The sequence below is a fragment of the Mus caroli genome, chromosome 1, assembly GCF_900094665.2.
Source record: "Mus caroli chromosome 1, CAROLI_EIJ_v1.1, whole genome shotgun sequence".
Taxonomy (NCBI): Eukaryota; Metazoa; Chordata; class Mammalia; order Rodentia; family Muridae; genus Mus; species Mus caroli.
Window position 1 is genome coordinate 146,637,698 of NC_034570.1, and position 19,165 is coordinate 146,656,862.

General features: G+C 39.0%; 1 protein-coding gene across 6 annotated transcripts in view; it reads right to left on the reverse strand.

Annotated features, from left to right (window-relative positions):
• Cep350 (centrosomal protein 350) overlaps nt 1-19,165 on the reverse strand; it is a 131,746-nt gene that overhangs the window by 78,973 nt on the left and 33,608 nt on the right. For all 6 annotated transcript variants that reach the window (XM_021177416.1, XM_029481954.1, XM_021177402.2 and 3 more), the window contains exons 8-15: nt 18,151-18,264; nt 15,530-15,676; nt 12,491-13,152; nt 11,230-11,351; nt 7,493-8,553; nt 5,741-5,882; nt 3,900-4,072; nt 1,780-1,966 (exon numbers count right to left, since the gene is read on the reverse strand). In XM_021177416.1, coding sequence (XP_021033075.1) covers nt 1,780-1,966; nt 3,900-4,072; nt 5,741-5,882; nt 7,493-8,553; nt 11,230-11,351; nt 12,491-13,152; nt 15,530-15,676; nt 18,151-18,264 — 2,608 coding nt within the window. The remainder of the gene's footprint in view (nt 1-1,779; nt 1,967-3,899; nt 4,073-5,740; nt 5,883-7,492; nt 8,554-11,229; nt 11,352-12,490; nt 13,153-15,529; nt 15,677-18,150; nt 18,265-19,165) is intronic.

Sequence of the window (19,165 nt, forward strand, 5' to 3'; positions counted from 1 at the left end):
TACATATAAGTTGAGAATTGCTCTTTCCATGTCTTTGAAGAATTGTATTAAAATTTTGATGGGAATTGTATTGAATCTGTAGATTGCCTTTGATAAGCCAGTAGCTAGAAACAACCCAGATGTCCCTCAACTGAAGAATGGATACAGAAAATGTGGTTCATTTACACAATGGAATACTTTTTAGCTTTTAAAAACAAGGATATCATGAATTTTGTAGGCAAACAGATGGAACTAGAAAATATCATCCTGAGTGAGTTAACCCAGACCCAAAAGGACTCACTGATAAGTGGATATTAGCCAAAAAGTACAGAATATCTAGGATACAACCTACAGACCTTAAGTTTAACAAGCAGAAAGGCCCAAGTAAGGATGCTTCAATCACATTTATAAGGGGAAAGAAGATAATCACGGGAGGCAGAGGGAGAAAGGGACCTGAGGGAGAGAGGGGAGGGGAAGGGGAAAAGGGGAACAATATCAGTTATGGGGTGGGGTGCAGGAGAGAAGCCCAAAGGGCCAGGAGTATGAATGGAAATATGCAGCCTCAGGGGTTAGGAGATGAGGGGACCCTCTAAAAAGTATAAGAGACCTGGGAGGTGAGAGACTCTCGGAACTCAATGGAGATAACCTTAGCCAAAATGCCCAACAATGGGGAGAGTCCACCTCCAGTAGATAGACATGGCCTCAAGTGGAGGGACTGGGTTACCAACCCACAGTTAAAATTTCTGATCCAGAATTGTTCCTGTCTAAAAGAACTTTAGGGACAAAAATAAAGAAGAGACTGAAGGAAAGGTGGTCCAGTGACCAGCCCAACTTGAGATCCATCTCATGGGGAGGGGGGCGGTGTAAAGGGGGATGGGTGCAAGGCCTGACACTACTGCTGATGCTATGATGTGCTTACAGACAGAAGCCTAGCATGGCTATCCTCTGAGAGGCCCTACCAGGAGCTGACTGAGACAGACGCAGATACTTACACCACTGGACTGAAGTCAAGGACCCTTATGGCTGAATTAAGGGAAGGATTGAAGAAGCTGAAGAGAAGAGACCCCTTAGGAAGACCATTAATCTTAACTAACCCAGAGCCCAGTAAGCTCCCAGAGACTGAACAACCAATCAGGTATCATACACAAGCCAGTCCAAGGCCCCTGGCACATATACAGCAGAGGACGGCCTGGTCTGCTCTCTGTGGGAGATGTGTCTAATCCTCGAATGACTTGAGGCCCCAGGGTAGGAGGAGGAACATCTTGGTGGCAAGGGGGAGGCGGAATGGGATGAGAAACTGTGGGGGAGGTACCAGGAGGGGGAAACTGCTGGAATGGCACGGCACTCCTGTAGTGAGATCAACAGCAATGACAGCAGAACCACTAGAAGCTCAAGGGGACAGCAGCTTGATGGTCAATGTTAGAACAGAACCAGCATGGCCCATACAAGAGAGATGGAGAGGAAGGAGAGAACTGACTCCTCCTGAAATTATCCTTTCACCTCCTCAAAAGATTGAGCCAAGAACAGTGTGACAATGACGTCAGGAGAGAAAAAGGGCTGTACTTGAGGCAAATAATTACTAGAAATGTTTTAACAATTGCAATGAGGAATGTCCACATACCAAAACAAAGTATACAGCTGTGAACTAAGTTACAGTGCCCTTCAGAAAGTCAACAGCCTATTCCAGCTCAGACATGACCGTGAACTGCCAAGCTGAAATTTACCAAATTCACTGAACGACAATAGATTATTTAACTTCCATTATATACAAATAGCAGCATAAAGAATCCGGGGCTTTACCTCACAGAGTGCCCAGACAGGTCTTCCAGTGTGCTCTCAGCATCCAGAGTCTGCTCAGAGTCTCCAACAGCAAGTTTGCTGCCAGTCCCAAGCCTCCTGCTCGGATGGGAACCACGTTCTGAGTCTGACTGTACTTTTTCCTCATCAATGAGTGGGTTCTGAGCACTTCCAGTGAGTGAATCCAACCCTGGAAAGGAAATTTTTGTAAGCAAATTTCCAACATTAGACTTACTAAAAAAAAAATTTTCAGTAAAATAAATTACAGATCAGACTATTTTAAATTAATTTGTATTTAAGACTTATTTTTCATATCTAAAATAAAGCAGTTCATTTTTCTGCCTCCACTTAATAAAATAGGCATTATGGCACATGTCTGTAATTCCACAGTGCGTTAGCCTACTTGTGTGAAGTAGAGACTAGTCACACTTACAGAAGCAGTGGCTGTCATTAGCTGTGGAGGAAGAGTGGAGATGGTAGTGGTGGCAGTTGCCATGATACAAATGTGGACTTAATGTCACTGAACATGAAAATGATTTCAATGAGATGGTATCTCAAGCCCATGTTGGCATTATTATTATTATTTTGATTTTTCTGAGACAAGGCCTTTACTTTATAGACCTGGCTGCCCTGTAACTCACCATATAGACTAGTCTGGCCTCAAACTCACAGAGATCAGATTGCATCTGCTTCCCCAGTGTGAAGATTAAAGGGGTGCCTAACCACATCCAGCTATGTGTGCATTATTTTACCAAAATAAAATTGTAAAATGTTAGCACTATCATCTTTACATTAAAAAATTACAGCCAATTTATTTTTTTAAATATAATTTCCTATACTGACCAGTTAGTTTCTTCCCATATTCCTATTCCACCTCATATTTTTCAAGTCAATAAGCACAGTTTATTTTTTCAATTAGGAAATGTATGTGTGTGTGTGTGTGTGTGTGTATGAAAAAATCACTCCCAAGCTTGAAACCATTATGTGAGCATAAGAAGCTTTTGCATGATCTCTGTATCTCCCTACTTATAGGTCTATAGAATAAATATGGGACTAGAGAGGTTGCTTAGTGGGTAAAGTGCTTGCTGCCCAACCAAGAAAGTTGGGATCCCCTAACCCCACATAAGACCAAGCATAGTAGCACGTATCTGCAATCCCAGCTCTTAAACAGTGAGATGGAAGAAAAGAATCTCAGAAGCTCATGGGCCAGTGAACTTCTCGTACACACAGTCTGTCTCAAGGTGGAAGAAGAACTAAGCCCACCACAGTTGTGCACTGACTCCCACAGACGTACACACGTGCTCACGGAGTGATTTAACATAGTAGAACTATATACATCAGCAGGTATATCAAGCACTGAGTGCCAAAAGGTCCAACTACCATGCTAAGTACCATGGAGCACACATCACTTCCACTAAACACTCATGCTCTTCAGATCGCCCTATCAACTCCAGTCTGCTTTACAGGGAAGGACACTTGAGAACTATGTTTGATGATGCTTAGAAATGTACATGATATATTACCAAGTTGGGTTTTTTAAAGCAGTTGCAGAGCAGTATCATTTGTATTTCTTTTTAAAATAAAGATATGGCTTCATGTATCTATTTGAAAAAGTCATCAAAAACAGTGATAGCAGCTGCCTCGGAACAAATGGATTATGGATGACGTATACTTCTTTTTAAATTCTGTATTTTATTTATTTGTGTGTGGGAGAGCCAACTGCACACTGCTCACACAGAGAGAGAGGTCACGGGATGACGATGTGTCCTCCCCTTCACGTTTGTATGGGCTCCAGGCATCAAGCTCAGGCATCAGGATTGAGCAGCCATTGCTTTTCCCTACTGAGCCATCTCCATAGTTTGCTGGCCCTGATTTGTATAGTTCTTGAATGAGTATCTGTAATTCTTAAATTTTTAATTATGCATTTTATCTGTATTGAAAGATTTATACTAAAAAGGTTGATGTTATATAGCAAAAGATATTAAAGATATTTCACAAATGTAAAAGCTAATTACATTATCATAAATAAATTCATCTCCTAACTGAAGAAGCAAACTGTAACTTTAGGTCACTAGCACACAACTATGAAGACGAAAGAAGCCATCAGGTGGGACTCCACTCACAGTCCATCTTGTCTTTCTTCCCCTTCTTCCCTTTAGAAGCTGAGGAGGAGCGAGTGGACCCGGCAGAGCGAGCTCCCGAGGAGTGCTGGGAGGTAGCGTCCACAGAGGCAAGGTCACAGGCAAACTGTCTGCTCAGATGCTCCTCCTGAACGCCCAAGCTGCTACCATCAACTCTGCCAAGGAGAAAGAAATACAAGTTAACAAAAAATAAAAATTAAAAATTAAAAGAAAATCACGAATTCTGTTTCAAAGGAGCTCGGAGTACCTAGATCAGACGGCAAAGCGAAGCTTACTCGAGTAAAAAACAAAACCAAACCAAACTTACAACAAAGGTACTCAAACTAACTAGTGGCAGATATGTCCAACAACTACTGTAAATTTATCCATTTTAATAGGTTCTCTAGGGCTCAGTTTACTACTCAGATGAGTTGTGGAGTGAAAGCAAATAAAACGTCTCAGGCCTGGAGACGGAGCTCAGTTGGCAGGCTCTGCCTGGCACGCATGGGCCCTGAGTTTGGTCTATAGAACACCATAAACTGAGGAGGTGAAAACAAGAGGGTCAGAAGTTCAAAGCTAACCTTTGCTACACAAGCCCTAGTGGAAAAAAAAAAAAAGATGGGAAAACCAAATGTTTCAGACATTTATGAGAAAAAATACAATGTTGACGATGGGAAACTGTGGCCTCAATTTCTACTCGAGCTTATACTTTCATACAGCATAATTATTTTTCCTCTGATAATCTTATACAGAAGAATAATTTTAATATATTCTACTTTCACCTAATAGTAATATGTATTAAATCATATTGGTTGATGACATTAATTAAATCCTTAAAAAGACCTTAATTTAAAAATATAATCTTTTCTTTAGGCTCAAAATTGAAACTATATTTTTCTTACTATCCTTTTATGAATATTCATACTATTCCAGCTAGTAGAAAAATAGCAGAACTAATGTCTATAAGGTTATTTAATAATTTCATAGAGGTATAAAAAATACTGAATATGGAGAATGATAAACTTACATGGTAATAAAATATAGGGGAGAAACTCTAGAAAAGTCAAATTTGTTTTGTGATTTTGTATAATTTAACTTCTGTTCTTCAATTTCCTGTCTAAACCTGGTATTCTAAGAATACTCCTTCCTAAATCAGGCTACTACAAAAGTGAGTTATACAGGCAAAGCCCATCCTTTCAGTGCCTTGCATATTAAGGGCCCAATATAATCATCAGTTGGTATAATCAATTATTTCAAAGCTTAGAAGTTTACTGTATACCAAAATCAAGATGTTTTCTTGATTAAAAAAAAAGTATTTTTAGGATCATAAAGTTAAATGTCTACCTGATTTTCCTCAATCTACCACAAAAAACAATTTTTTATATTTCTTATATTAAGACCATTTCCCAATGCTATCCTCTGTTGGGAACTCACAGACTGACTTATAATCTGTATTCTCTTTCTTATATACCAAGTCCTACTTTAAGTATTCTATGTTCCACTCACCAGGTGTGGCAGCACACACAGGCAATCCCAGAACACTTGAGAATCGGAGGCAGGGGGATCAAGAGTTTAAGGTCATCCTTGGCTACATGAGACCATATCTCAAAAAAACAGAAAACATTCGCTGAATGTTCATTTCTAACAACTCTGTGAGGTAAGCAGGTATGACAATTTTCACCAAACAATGAACTCAACTGAACTATCAAGTCAACTCAGGCAGTCTGGATCCAGAGCCCATGACTGGCCCGTTATACAGCCTTTATAAGTATCAACAATTAAGATGTGGCTTATATCCTGACCGGAGCCCTTATCTGTATACAGATTTGCTATCAAATTCTTACTGGGATTCAAGAATTGACTTCCTTTCTGTCAGTGTCCCACTTCCTGGAGAGGAGACAAAATCATCTTCATAGGAAACGCTGCTGAGTGGGGTTGTGGTGGCATTCAAAGGCCGAGATACCAATGTTCCCCTGTCTTCAAACCCTATTAAAAAAATAATAATTGAGGTATGGTTAAATACAAAATAAAATTTAAACTATAAGCAAAGCCATTCTATAACATCATGTTACTAACATAAACACTGGATTCTTTCATTTGCTTTTATAGTTTTTTTTTTTTTTTTCAAGACAAGGCTTCTCTGTGTAGCCCTGGCTGTCCTGGAACTTGCTTTGTAGACCAGGCTGGCCTCAAACTCTGAAATCCTCCTGCCTCTGCCTCCCAAGTGCTGAGATTAAAGGCTTGCAGCACTATGTCTGGCTGTCTTCACTTCTTTTTAGGAAAAATATGAAAATAAATAATGTATCCATTACTAGCTTCAACAACAACCAATTAAAAAAACAAGCTACTTTTAATGAAACAACCTATTCCTCTCTTCTACTGTGGTCCTACAGATTATTTTGAAGTAAATACCAAACACATATATTTCATCTCCAAATATTTCAATATAGGTATAAAATTTTAATGAAGATCTAATACAAGAATTTTATAATGAAACCAATTTTCTTATTAAAAAACCAGAATGTCAAGATGGAGTGATGGATCAGCAGTTAAGACCTGTGGCCCTCTTCCAAAGGAATGCCCTACAGGGCACTCACAATCTCTCTAACTCCAGGCCAAGAGGACTCAACACCCTCTTCTGGCCTCTGCTAGCACCAGGCACACATAAGACAAATAAATGTATAGGCAAACCACCCATACACAGAAATAAGATAATATTAAAATAATAAAATAGTGATTTAAGCACTTTGCTTTCAACAGAAGAAACTGAAAGAGCATTAAAATCAAAAGCAACCTAAAATGACAACTGTCCTTGTTTGCTTTCTGTTGCTGTGATAAATATCATAGCCAAAGACAGCTTGGAGAGGAAAGCATTTCTTTACCTTACACTTCCAGGTCCCAATCCACAACTGAGAGTAATGAGGGACAAGCTCAAGAAGGAGCAGAGGCGAGACCCACAGAGGAAGTCTCTTCCTGCTGGCCCACGGCTCAGGCTCAAGTTCAGCTGGGTTTAACTTTGTTTAATACAACCTAGGCCTACCTACATAGGGGTGGTACCTCCTACAGTAGGCTTTCATTTCAACCAGTAAAACAAGACGATGCCCCACAGACACGCCCACAGGCCAGTGTGGACTAGGTAAATCCTCAAGAGGGGTCCCCTCATCTCAAAGGACTCTAGTTTATGTCAACCACTGATATAAATAAAGTAACTAAACAAAAGAGAACAATAACACACAATTATCACAATATCTTTAAGTGCATACATGTAAATTTTAAGAAAATGAAATATAATACCCAATTGAGCATAATAACAGATGAAACCAACTCATTTGTCAAAAATTTGCTCCATTTATAGAGTGAAAATCTACAACCTAGGAATTCTAAAGTTATATTATTATACATTTGGTAGGATTCACCTATAATAAAGAGAAAACAGAAAGCGATATACCTGGAGGGATGGACTTCATCCTAGAAAAGGAAAGCTGGGTTACAAGAGTGCAGTATTATGAGACATCCTGGATTTAAAAAAGAAAAAAACAACAATAAAAAGAAAATTATGAAATAATTATCTAAATATAGTATAGGCTTTTTCTCACCTTTTCCATATAACTGATATGACTTAGTAAAAATATTAATGACGCTGTGTGGACTTCCCTTTGCCAGTTCTTCCCATGGTCCTTTGCTTTGTGTACCACCTATGTGCCCAAAAAGTGGCAAGAATTTCTCAGCTTCTTTCTGAAACTCTTTGATGGGCTCATAAGAGTTTCTCTCCCCAGCACAGAATTCTTTTTCCTTTAAAATTTCCGCTACCTTCAAAAGGGGCCGTGCATCCCGGCGTTCTTCTTCCTCAGAGAGACTCCCTTCACTAAGAAGAGGCCCTTCGCTGACTGAGTCTATGCTGGAACAAAGAGACCTTTTGGCTCTTCCTTGAGAGCAGGCTTGTATGTCAGAGCTGGAAGAATCCGTCTGCCTCCTGCACAGCTGTGCCAGCAGCCCTCCTGTCTTAGGACTAGGGGATTTCATTCGCAAGCTTGATATGGCACTCTGGGGCCTGATCATCTCAGGAAGTTTTTTATACTCACTAAGGCTGCCTACACCAGGAAGCTCATCATCAAAAGTTGCATGAGATACACAGGTTCCCAGCATCTTCTGAATCCGGGCAGAGAAACCATCTTCAATGTCCTCTTTCATAGGCGGACTGATAGCTTTAGTCCACGGTCCATTCTCTTGAGGTGCTAGCTTCACATCACACTCGGTGTTCCACACTGACCCATAGTTAATGCTGGCCCCAGCTAGTTTCTTAGCCTCACTCTCAATCCTACTGGACAGAGAAGCCGCTGTTGCTTTCAGGGCTTCAATACGATCCAGTTTAGTCTTATATTGGCTGGTACTAGGTTTCAACAAGGCATCTGGATGAGGAGCTTGTGAGGTCGGATATGGTTGAGGTGTGAAAGTTAACGGTCCTGAAGCCGTATTATGACTCTTCTTGGCTGGTAAAACAGATTCATAGTCCTTGTGCAAAATTCCTACATGCTCAAGATGCAGGAGATGGGAGAGTAAATTTTCAGTCGTTCCAACAAGGGGCTGTGCCTGAGAACTATGAACTCGAGGGCTCAGTCTGTCGGGCTGCATCCATGTAGGCTCCATCAAGTCTCTTCTGATAACAGAAAGCACGGTGTTAGTTAATACAGTAATCCACACTATTATTTTTCTTTTGTTGCAGTGTTAGTAATTGATTCCAGAGCTTTGCCCTGCCAGACAAGCATTCTCTCATAGACCCATCTCCCCAGTCCAAACCATCACTTAAAAGGGGGTAAAGGAGTTCTGGGATTATAAGAATAGTATACACACATTGCCAAAAAAAAAGCAAAAGGGTTGATAGTGAGAGATTACTCAGAGAAAAACAATTAAAAAGCCATTGTTATTTTTGGTAGTTTGTTTACAATTATATCTTTGCTAACATTTATCTATGTGTAAGTTGTGGTTTTGTGGTGATATTTGCACAAAAATGGTATTTCACCATTTGTACTGTTTTGCAAACTTTCTTCAAATAAGAGGCCTTATTTTTTCAAATGGCCATTTAAAACTCTACAGATAAGTTTCCTTAGAACAATACCTCTATTCAATCCTTTAAAAATAATATTACTTAAAAGAGAAACACTTAAGATAATATAGTGATCTGAATGAAAATAGGCCCCATAGTCTCCTAGGGAGTTATGCTTTTAGGAGGTGTGGCCTTGTCAGAGGAAGTGTGTCACTGTGGTTAAGCTTGAGGTCTCAGATACTAAAGGCAGGCCAGGCCCGCTGTCACTCTCTCTTGCTGCCGCCTGCCAATCTAGATGTAGACTTCTCAGTTCCCTCTCCAGCACCATGTCTGTCTGTGCTCCGCCATGCTTTACACCATGATGATGATGGACTGAACCTGAACCTGTAAGCCAGCTCCAGTTAAATGCTTTCCTTTATGAGGGTAGCCATGAGTCTCTGCACAGCAATAGGAATCCTAAGATAGACTGCTAAATATTGGAGGTCACTAAATGGCTCAGCAGGAAAAGTCATCTGACGTTCAAGCCTGGAGAACTCAAATAAAGACGGAAGGAACTGAATACACAACATGTGTGTTCTGTTACATGTGTTCCACACACACAATACATAGTACTTCATTAAAATGTACAGGTTTGCTTCACATTGTTGCTGTTGGTTTTTTGTTTGTTTGGGTTTTTATTTGTTTTGGTTGATTGGTTTTGTTGAACTTGTTCTATAGACCAGGCTGGTCTTGAGCTCAAAGATCCACTATCTCCTGAGTGGTGGGATTAAAGGAGTGTGCCACCACCTCCTGGCTAAAATGTAGAGGTTTGAACTAATAAAAAAAAAAAAATCTAAAATTTTAAAAAGGGAAAGAAGGAAGAAAAGAAAAGAAGTGGAGGAACCAATGCAAAGTAATGACAAACCTGTGCTTGGTTTGTTTTCTAACATTCAGAATCAGAATGCAGGGAAAGGCAAAACAACAGGACCCCAGCACAGTAGGCTAACAATGATTACATGGACAGTAGTATTTAAACAAAAAAAAATGAGCATAATAAAGACTTTAAAATTATAAATAAAAAATATGATTTATATTTAAAATATATTTAGGATGACATTAAATAAATCGAACATTTCTCTTATTAGCAGTAAGTGCATAAACTGGTTGAAAATACTGGCTTTTAAAGTCACTCACCTATGTTCAAACCCACTTCCAAAAGTAATGTTTTGACTTTGAGAAAGTTTAATTAAAGTCTAGACTTCAATTATCTCCGTTGTGGAACCATAATAATAACAGCGCTTAGGTCGATTGATGTGCCTCTGTGGTAAATCACTTGCCTAAAAGGCACAAGGCACTGGGCTTCATGCTAGTACTACAAAGCAAATAAAACCAAAGGAACACCCAAGCAATGTTTTTTTCTAAAAGGATTCAATCAGCTCCAGGCCTAGAAACTAAGAAACAATAAATGTCATCAATACCACTAGGGCTAGAGAGACGGCTCTAAGTTTCTAAGTACTTGCAGCTTTTCCAGGACCCAGGTTCAATTCTCAGTATCCATACAGGCAGCTTATAGGAGACTAACATCTCTGCAGACACCTGCACTGGCAGGCACATATCCACACACATGCATGTGTAATTGAAATAAACAATCTTTAAAAAGAAAAAAAAATGGCACTTCTTGCTCTTGTAGAGGGCTCAGGTTTGATTCCAGTACCCACACAGTGACTCACAACCATCAATAACTCCAGTTCCACGGATTGATTCTTTACTTTCTTCTGACCTCTGTGGATACAAGGCATATACATGGTGTATGTACATACAGCAGACCAAACATTCATAAACGTAAAATAAATAAATGTAGAAAACAACAGAAATGTTATCAGTGTTATTGTCCTTTGGGGTGAAAAAGGACCATGTGTATTAACTTCAAATTGGAAAGAGATTTGACTTCTATGTGTACATTCTCAAAGAGTTTCAAATCTTTTTTCTTCTCCCAATGGTTATCATTACAAAGTGTAATTTAGAACTGTCTATATCTTTCACTGTGACTTCCCCATCCAAAAACTTGATGTTAGGCTCAGAGGGAGCAAGAGTGCGGTAGAAAGTTGGGTTAGGACTGTGACTGCATCTGCATAAGGAACTGACACTGAGTCTGGACTAAAGGACAGGAAAAACCAACGTGGGGCACAGCGAATACACCTGGATGCCATGGTCAGGTATTAGTTGAAGATATTCACCAAATGTGAAATGTCTTTTCATTAAAAGAAAAAACCTTGGTCATCTTTCATTCTCTCTTTTTATTTTTTTTACCTTGCAAGAGGTTGTGGAGGCTCTGACAGGGACAGGTCACTACTGGAAGACGCACTTGGGGGACGTTCCTGTATTTTGTTTTCTTTATCAGATTCTCCAGATGGTTGATACCCAGGTCTGGCCTAAGAGAAAAGAGCATCAAATTTAGCTGATTTTGATCACAACAATGTCTTCAAGTAGCACATAAGAAACTTATCAAGTCCCTTTAACTTAAAAAGGTCAAAAAAGAGAGGCATTTTCTCCCTCAAATAAAATCACTTTATATTTAGTTTGCCTTTAAAATAACCATTACATGAGTGTTTACTTATATCAGGTGTGGGTTTGATCCTGGCATGACAGAAAACCAAATAAAAACAACCACTACAACTAACAGCAAAATCTTATCTAAAATCTAACAAGGACATTGCAATCGTTGGTAATAGATGCTAACAGAATTTAGAATCATCTGGGACATGGTCCTCTAGGCATCTTGACTGTGTTAAATGAGGTGGGAAGACCTGTCCACTGTGGGTGGCACCATTCCCTGGGTAGAACCCTGGACAACTTAAATCAAGAAAGTCAGCTTAGCATGTGTCCATTAGTGTTTGCTTTCTGGTTATGAAGGTGATGTGGCCAGCTGCTTCAAGCTCCTGCCACCCTGATTTCCCCTCTATGATAAACTATTCCCTTAAAGTAAAAGCCAGAAAAAGACTTTCTCCCTTACATTGCTTTTGTCAGTGTATTTTATCACAGGAACAGACAAAAAATAAACAGACTTTAATATTAGCAACATGATTAAGATAAAAAAGTATCCTTTATAAACCTCAGGTTTTTCCATCTTATAAGTAAAAAGAATATAAATAACCTCTCTGAGGCTGGACTTACTGATGTTTAACCCTGTAAGTAAAGCTTTTAAAACAGTTGTAATACCTGAGATACACTCAATTATCAGTCTTAAAAACATTAGCACAAGAGTATGCCCTCACTTCAATACTAAACCCAAAATTAAATACTTCATTAACGTAATTTGGTGGTGCACTAGTACAATGAAAACAAAGCAGAAATACAGCAGGACAGAAGAGGTCAGCAGTGACCAATATTGTAAGCGCTTCAGCTTTAACTTTCTTGCATCTCCTCCTTTCTCCTTGCATGCAATACATTTTATGAAGGTCTTGGTTGTTGTTGGTAACGATCTGAGCATGCCTGAGTGCTAGGTAGGATCATTTCTGAACCGTTCCTCACCATAAACTACCCCATTTCGTGTTCCCATAACTACTAGTACCTGTACGTCCTGTGTAACATGCTGACGGGCTGGTTCTTCAAGCAAAGTCTTTTCTAGTAGCAGTTTGGAGTAAGTTTCCTGAAGCCGTCTAGAGACCGATGGGTCAGAAGGAGGCACAGTTTTTGCTTTGGAAAAGGCTTCTCTCTGTCTCCGGTAGAGCTCCTGTAATCGTTTGTTCTTCTGCTCCGTAGCCTCCTTCTGAGCCTTCTTCTCTTCGTGTTGCCTCCTCCTCCTCTCCTCCTGCTGTCTAACAATGTACTGTCGGACCTCATCTGTGTCATAGTGGCGCTTCTTGGAAATCACAGGAGGATCCTCGTTCGCTGTTATTTTATCTGGCTTTCTTTTCACAGGGCTGTGACTCCGAGGTGCTTGTTCAGGGGCCGACGACTTCTGATTCTGTCCCTCTCCAGCCTCTTGCCTCACAGCTTGAGCTGAAGAATCTAGCTGTAAGTCATCAAGAATCCCACGAATTTCAACTGGCAAAAAATCCTTGTTTAAGGCAGCGTTTTCCTCCTGCTTACTGTCTGGAAGGGACAGAGCTGACTTCACTATATTAGTTTCAGACCAGGCTCTACTACTTCTTGAACGTTCTGAGCTTCGTGGAAGCTGTTTATGTGAAACATCCAACTTGGGGTCCGATTCTGCTCTTCCAATATGGCCCCCTGCAACACACAGACTATCAGTTATACTAAAACTCCAGATTCATTCCTAAGATTTACTGCATGAATATGAAAATTAAGGAATTTTTCTTTACTTTAAACATGAATTCAAATATCCTATAACAGTCCAAAGAATGTTGTAGAGGAAAATCCCCTTTTATATCAGGAAGAGCTTCATATGAACTATACGCTTTTTATAATACATCTCAGTATTTCTGCAAAAAAAACCCAAATATTATAATTGATAGGAATATGAGTAATGTTACCATTTATCTTACACATGCATATTTTTCCCACTTCAAAATTTTTTCTTCAAAAAAATAAACATAATCACAACACTCGGGAGACAAAGACAGGAGGATTAGAAGTTCATAAATTTCCTTGGCTACACAGTAAGTTTGAGCCAGCCTGGGCTCTGTAAAACTCTACCCTCAAGCTACCACAAAATCTAACCAGGAAATCTCCTTAGAAATCTTTAGGGAAGGCAAAATTTTAAGTGCTTTGAAAAAGATCAAACTTGGTTCTGGGGAGAAGGCTCAGTGGCTAAGAGAAACATCTGCTCTTCCAGAAGACTGGAGTTTGATTCTCAGCACACACATGGCAGCTCCCAACTGTCTGTAACTACAGTTTCAGGTGATCTGACATCCATTTCTGAGGTAAGGCACACATGGGGTGTACAGACACATAGGCAGGCCAAACACTCATAAAAGTAAAATAATGAAGTTTTTTAAAAGAAAAATCAAGCTGTACCAAACACAACAATAAAGGCACTGGAAATACTGAATGTTTTTCTCTAAAACGTCCATGCACTACTGACTCATTCTGCATTTGAAGGACACCACATTTAGACAAGTTTACCAGAGAACTTCTGAAAGTTTAGATTCCTATTGATAGAAAAAGATTAAAATCGACCTCCTACATATCACATCTTACTAATATCTGTAAAACAAATCTGAACTAACCAGTACCCCCAGAGCTGTGTCTCTAGTTGCATATGTAGCAGAGGACGGCCTAGTCGGCCATCAATGGCCTTGGTATTGCGAAGATCATATGCCCCAGTACAGGGGAATGCCAGGGCCAGGAAGTGGGAGTGGGTGGGTTGGGGAGCAGGGCAGGGGGAAGGTATAGGGGGTTTTGAGATAGCATTTGAAATGTAAATGAAGAAAATATCTAATTAAAAAAAAGAAAAAAGAAAAAAAAGACTATTTGGTATTTTACCCATTTTTAAGAGAAAAAGAAAAATCCTCAGTGAGAAGCATAAGAAATATATAATGCTTCCTTATATTAGGATAAATATATTCTTTCAAGTAGTCAGGAACTGTGGCCTATGGTATGATGCCCTAGATATTAAAGAACCACCTACTTCCTAGAAAACACTATCTGCTGGCTAAGAGCTGAGCCTCTACGACTCTTTAATGAATGTCAGAACACAATAAACACATTATATATGCAAACAACCATTTTATCATCTACTATTTGCTGACAAGGCTTAATTTTAGACTGAGAATAGGCATGAGTTTACTTGCAAGATGAAGTAAAGAAAAAGAAATACAACGTTCATATCAACTGCAATGTATTAGATCACAGTTGATTACATTTCTTGCTTAATGGACTCCTGGAACTAAATTAACTAGGGGAAAATTTCACTGCTGAAAAAGAAAACTGGCTGTGGAGATTTTATATTTCATTTCTCAAAGTTAGTGATTATGGAAAACATAACTAGTTATTTTTTCCTTTTCCTGTGTGTGTGTATGTGTGTGTGTGCGTGTTGTATATCTTGTATGTGTATGCTTGTATGTGTGGGCATATATGTATGTGGAGATGCCTACATTGGGAGGGAGGTATGTGAATGTGAAAGCCAGGGGGGGATGTCAGAAATGATGTCTCTTCTGCCTCATTCACTGAGGTGGGGTCTCTCCGTCACAGAGACCCATACTCAGAGCTCACTTATACAGCTAGTCCTGCTAGGCAGCTTCCTCAAGGAAGTCCCATCGAGGTAGGGATTACAGGTAGGCACTGGGATCTGAACTCTGGTCCTCAGGCTTGCATAGCAAGCACTTTATCCACTGAAAAACCTCCTGAAATACCCTCACACCTATTTTAAATAGCAGCCAATGTACTTAAATAAGAAAGGAAGAATTTGAAGGTCAAATTTAAGAGAGTCCTGGACCGTAAAACAAATTTAGCTACGCCTGACTACACGTCTGAGGAAAGAACTTTTCTCTAGGCCTAGCCAAGTTCAATAGAGCATTTCTGCTATTTTGAGCTACAGTAAGAATTTTAAAGCAAAACCTTAAGTATTCTCCAGCACATTTGCACCATCTAAGTATGTAAACAGGCAACCTTGGTTTTTGAAACAATTTTAATTACACCCTCTCACCAAATTTAGCCACTCTTTCTCTTCCACTTCTGTCATTCGATGTGGGTCTTCGCTCTTTTTGCTCCATCTTGGGTGCAGGTCCCAGAATCTTCTTTACTAATTTTTGTCCATCTCGCCAAGAAGATGTACTTATCAAACGACTACTACCTAAAATATATATTGCACTGAATTTAAAACCTTAATTTTATCTCTAAGAAGTATATTTACTCAGTAATACAAATTCTATAATTAATTTTACATTTATCTTCTGCTAAGCTGAAAAGGTCTGTCATTAAAAGTATATTTTTAGGAGCCAGAAACATCGATGGTTTAGCACTCAAGAGCACTGGCTGCTCTTCCAGAGGACCTGGGTTTGATTTCCAGCGCCCTCATGGAGGCTTACAACCACCTTCAACTCTAGTCCCAAGAGGTCCAATACCCTCTTTGTCCTCTGTGAGCACTAATGTGCACTAATGTGTACTCAGGCACACATGTAGACATAATACCTATACACATAAATAAAATTTAAAAATTTTATTTTTAAATAACTCTAAGCCATCAAATTTGGTTAACAGTTTGTTCAAATCTTTTTTTAAAAAATTCCATTCATTTTTGGGGGTGGGGAGAGTGTGCCACAGCACATGTGGGGCGGTCAGAGAACAACGTGGGACAGCCAGCCCAGTTCTCTCCTACCACAATGATTCTTGAAATTTCAAGTTACTAGTTAAGGCTTGTTTGCTAAACAAATATAGGGATAACATCTTAATCCCAGTACTCAGGAGGCAGAGGCAGTAGAGCCTCTGTGAGTTCAAACTTGGTCTACATCCCAGTTAATGAGAGCTACAAAGTGAGACCCTTCCTCAATAAACAAATAACTTAAAATTTTTTTAAATGATAAAAATTATATATGTAAAAGAATTTTAGGTATATAATAACTAAAATTATACTAATATGACTTTAAAATTACTGTATAGACAATAAATAAATATAAAAAATTTCAAATACTATTCGGGAATACTCAAACCAATACTAATACTTTTTGTTTGTGTCAAAATGAATAGTTTTGTTTTCCCATATTTTTCAAGGTTTCTAGCATACTGTCTTACTTTTATATGAAAGACATTCTATTAAGAGTTCCTTTTAATCCGGGCAGTGGTGGCACATGCCTTTAATCCCAGCACTTGGGCAGCAGAGGCAGGTGGATTTCTGAGTTCAAGGCCAGCCTGATCTACAGAGTGAGTTCCAGGACAGCCAGGGCTACACAGAGAAACCCTGTCTCGAAAAACAAAACAAAACAAAAATTCCTATTAAAGAAGCTAAAATTTAATAGTCTAAATAGAAAATGGGTCTAATAAAATAATTGCAACTATATTATAAATATTTTCTGCCAAAGTGTATGTATGCATGTATGTACACATGCATATGTATTGTGTGCATGTGTGCGTGCACAAGTGTGTTTTCTGTGGTTTTCAGGTTTTCTTGGCATATGCCAGGCCAGTTGGTCCAGGAGCTACCAAGTACTGTGTCCACCTGGTACCCCAAAGGAGCACTGGGACTACAGGTACTGATGCTGTATGTCTGCTTTTATGTGGGGTCTAGGAATTCAAATTCAGGTCCCCACCCTTGCACAGCAAGTGCTTTTCTAGTATTCATGCTTTTAGCTCTCACAACAATGCTGTGAGACAAATACTCTGATTTGTCTTTTTACATGATGAAACTGAATCATACTAAATTGACACATTGTCAAAGAAATAGTTAGCTACAATAGAAAGTCAAGCAATATGAATCAAGGTTGACATGTTAGTCACTATGGAAGCAGAAATTTCGTTTTCCTAGTTTGATCTATTCTGTGTTTAGCTTAACCACTACTGGCAAGAAGACTGACATTCTGATGTATCTTATAGGCAATCATGACCTTAAAGAAAATTATTACTCATAGAAAAAAATCACTATTTTAATTTGGTGTGTTCCTATTAAAAAATACTAGAAAAAAACTTTTTGAGGTGACACATTAACTAACTTGAACATACAATGAATCTGATATTAATCTTTATTATAAACTAGATATGATTTATAATCACCATGGAAACACACCTCTGACATTATGCTATGAGGGTGTTTCCAGAATGGTTTAGCAGAGGAAGAGAAACTTATCTTAAATGTGGGTGTCACTATTCTATGAGGTGAGGGTCCCAGACTGAATGGAAAGGAGAAAGTGAGGTAAGCTGCAGCTTTCTTCTCTCTGTTTCCTGGCTGAGGATAAAATATGGCCATCTACCCCTGCTCCTGCCACTGCCTTTCCGACCACTGTTACCTGTAACCCAAAACTGTGAGCCACAAAAGCTTTGCTTCCTTTAGCAGTCTTTGTCAGGAAAGTTTTCACAAGAGTACTAATACAATGAACAATGTGTTATAGATGTATACACATAAGAAACATTTCAAATTACATATTCTAAATATGGACAGTTAATGCTGTCAACTATACCTCAACAAAATACATTATATAGTAATAATGACATATATAATAGACTGAATTTTCATACATTCCTAACAATAAGAACATCTGATAACATATTTATATCCATACAGATTCCACTTCTATAAAATCCAACTTTAAACTGAACAAAATACTGAGAACCAACCTGTTTTGCATTCTGGATTTGACAACTGTGTCACTTTTTGGATTTTTCGTACTGGTTTAACCACTTTCTTCTCTTTGCTTTTTTCAACAGGCTTCTCTTTTACAGAGGTATCATCTGAAATGCATAAATATGGACAGCCACCTTTAGACTCCCATTTAGCACCTACATTCCTCATGAAGAAACAGGGGTACATCAGTACCCTATTTCTGCAGCTTCGGTTACCCAAGGTCAACTGCAATCTGAAAACATCAGGTGGAAATTTCCAGACATAAACCATTCATGTTATAAATTGTGCATCATGCTGGGTCATGCCTGTCTACAGTGTCCACACCCATAGGCTTCCCACTTATTAGACACCAATAGCCATCTCTTCCACTAGATTATCTCTTTGGTGATATCATTGAATAAACTCTTTTAAAGGTTCCAGAGCTCAAGAAAAGTGATGCCAGCAGTGAAGGCATACCAGAAAGAAGCTGTGCAGTGCGCCTGTGAAGTCCATCAAAGTCACACTTGTCAACATAATGGGAAAACGCATGCTGGGTGTGGTAAGGTGGACAGCGAGCTCATCTTTTACACCTAGTTTCTAAATTAAGCACTATCACAAGTATGTGTAGGAAGCACAAAATACAAGCAGGGTTCCACACACTTCAGTTTCAAGCATCCTTTGGTGGCCTTAGAACTATGAGAGAAAAACTTTCACTCAAGTTATTTCTATGACCCCCAAACTATCAATGTCAAGTCCTCCGACAGAAGGGTTTAAAGGTCACCACCACTCTGCTGTTAGCTACCAATTCTGTTGTTGTTGTTTTGAGAACACTCGTGAGAAATCCACCTCATTTCCAGGAATAGGAAGAAGCCTTAGCAGTCATGCTTTCAATCACTGCATGGCTGCAATCTCAGATGAGCATTTTCTTAGATTACCACTTTATTAAAAACTTCAACATAAAAACTTTACAAAATGTAAATATACTAGCCAGAGACGTTCAAAAACTTAATCTAAATGACAGGTATGAAT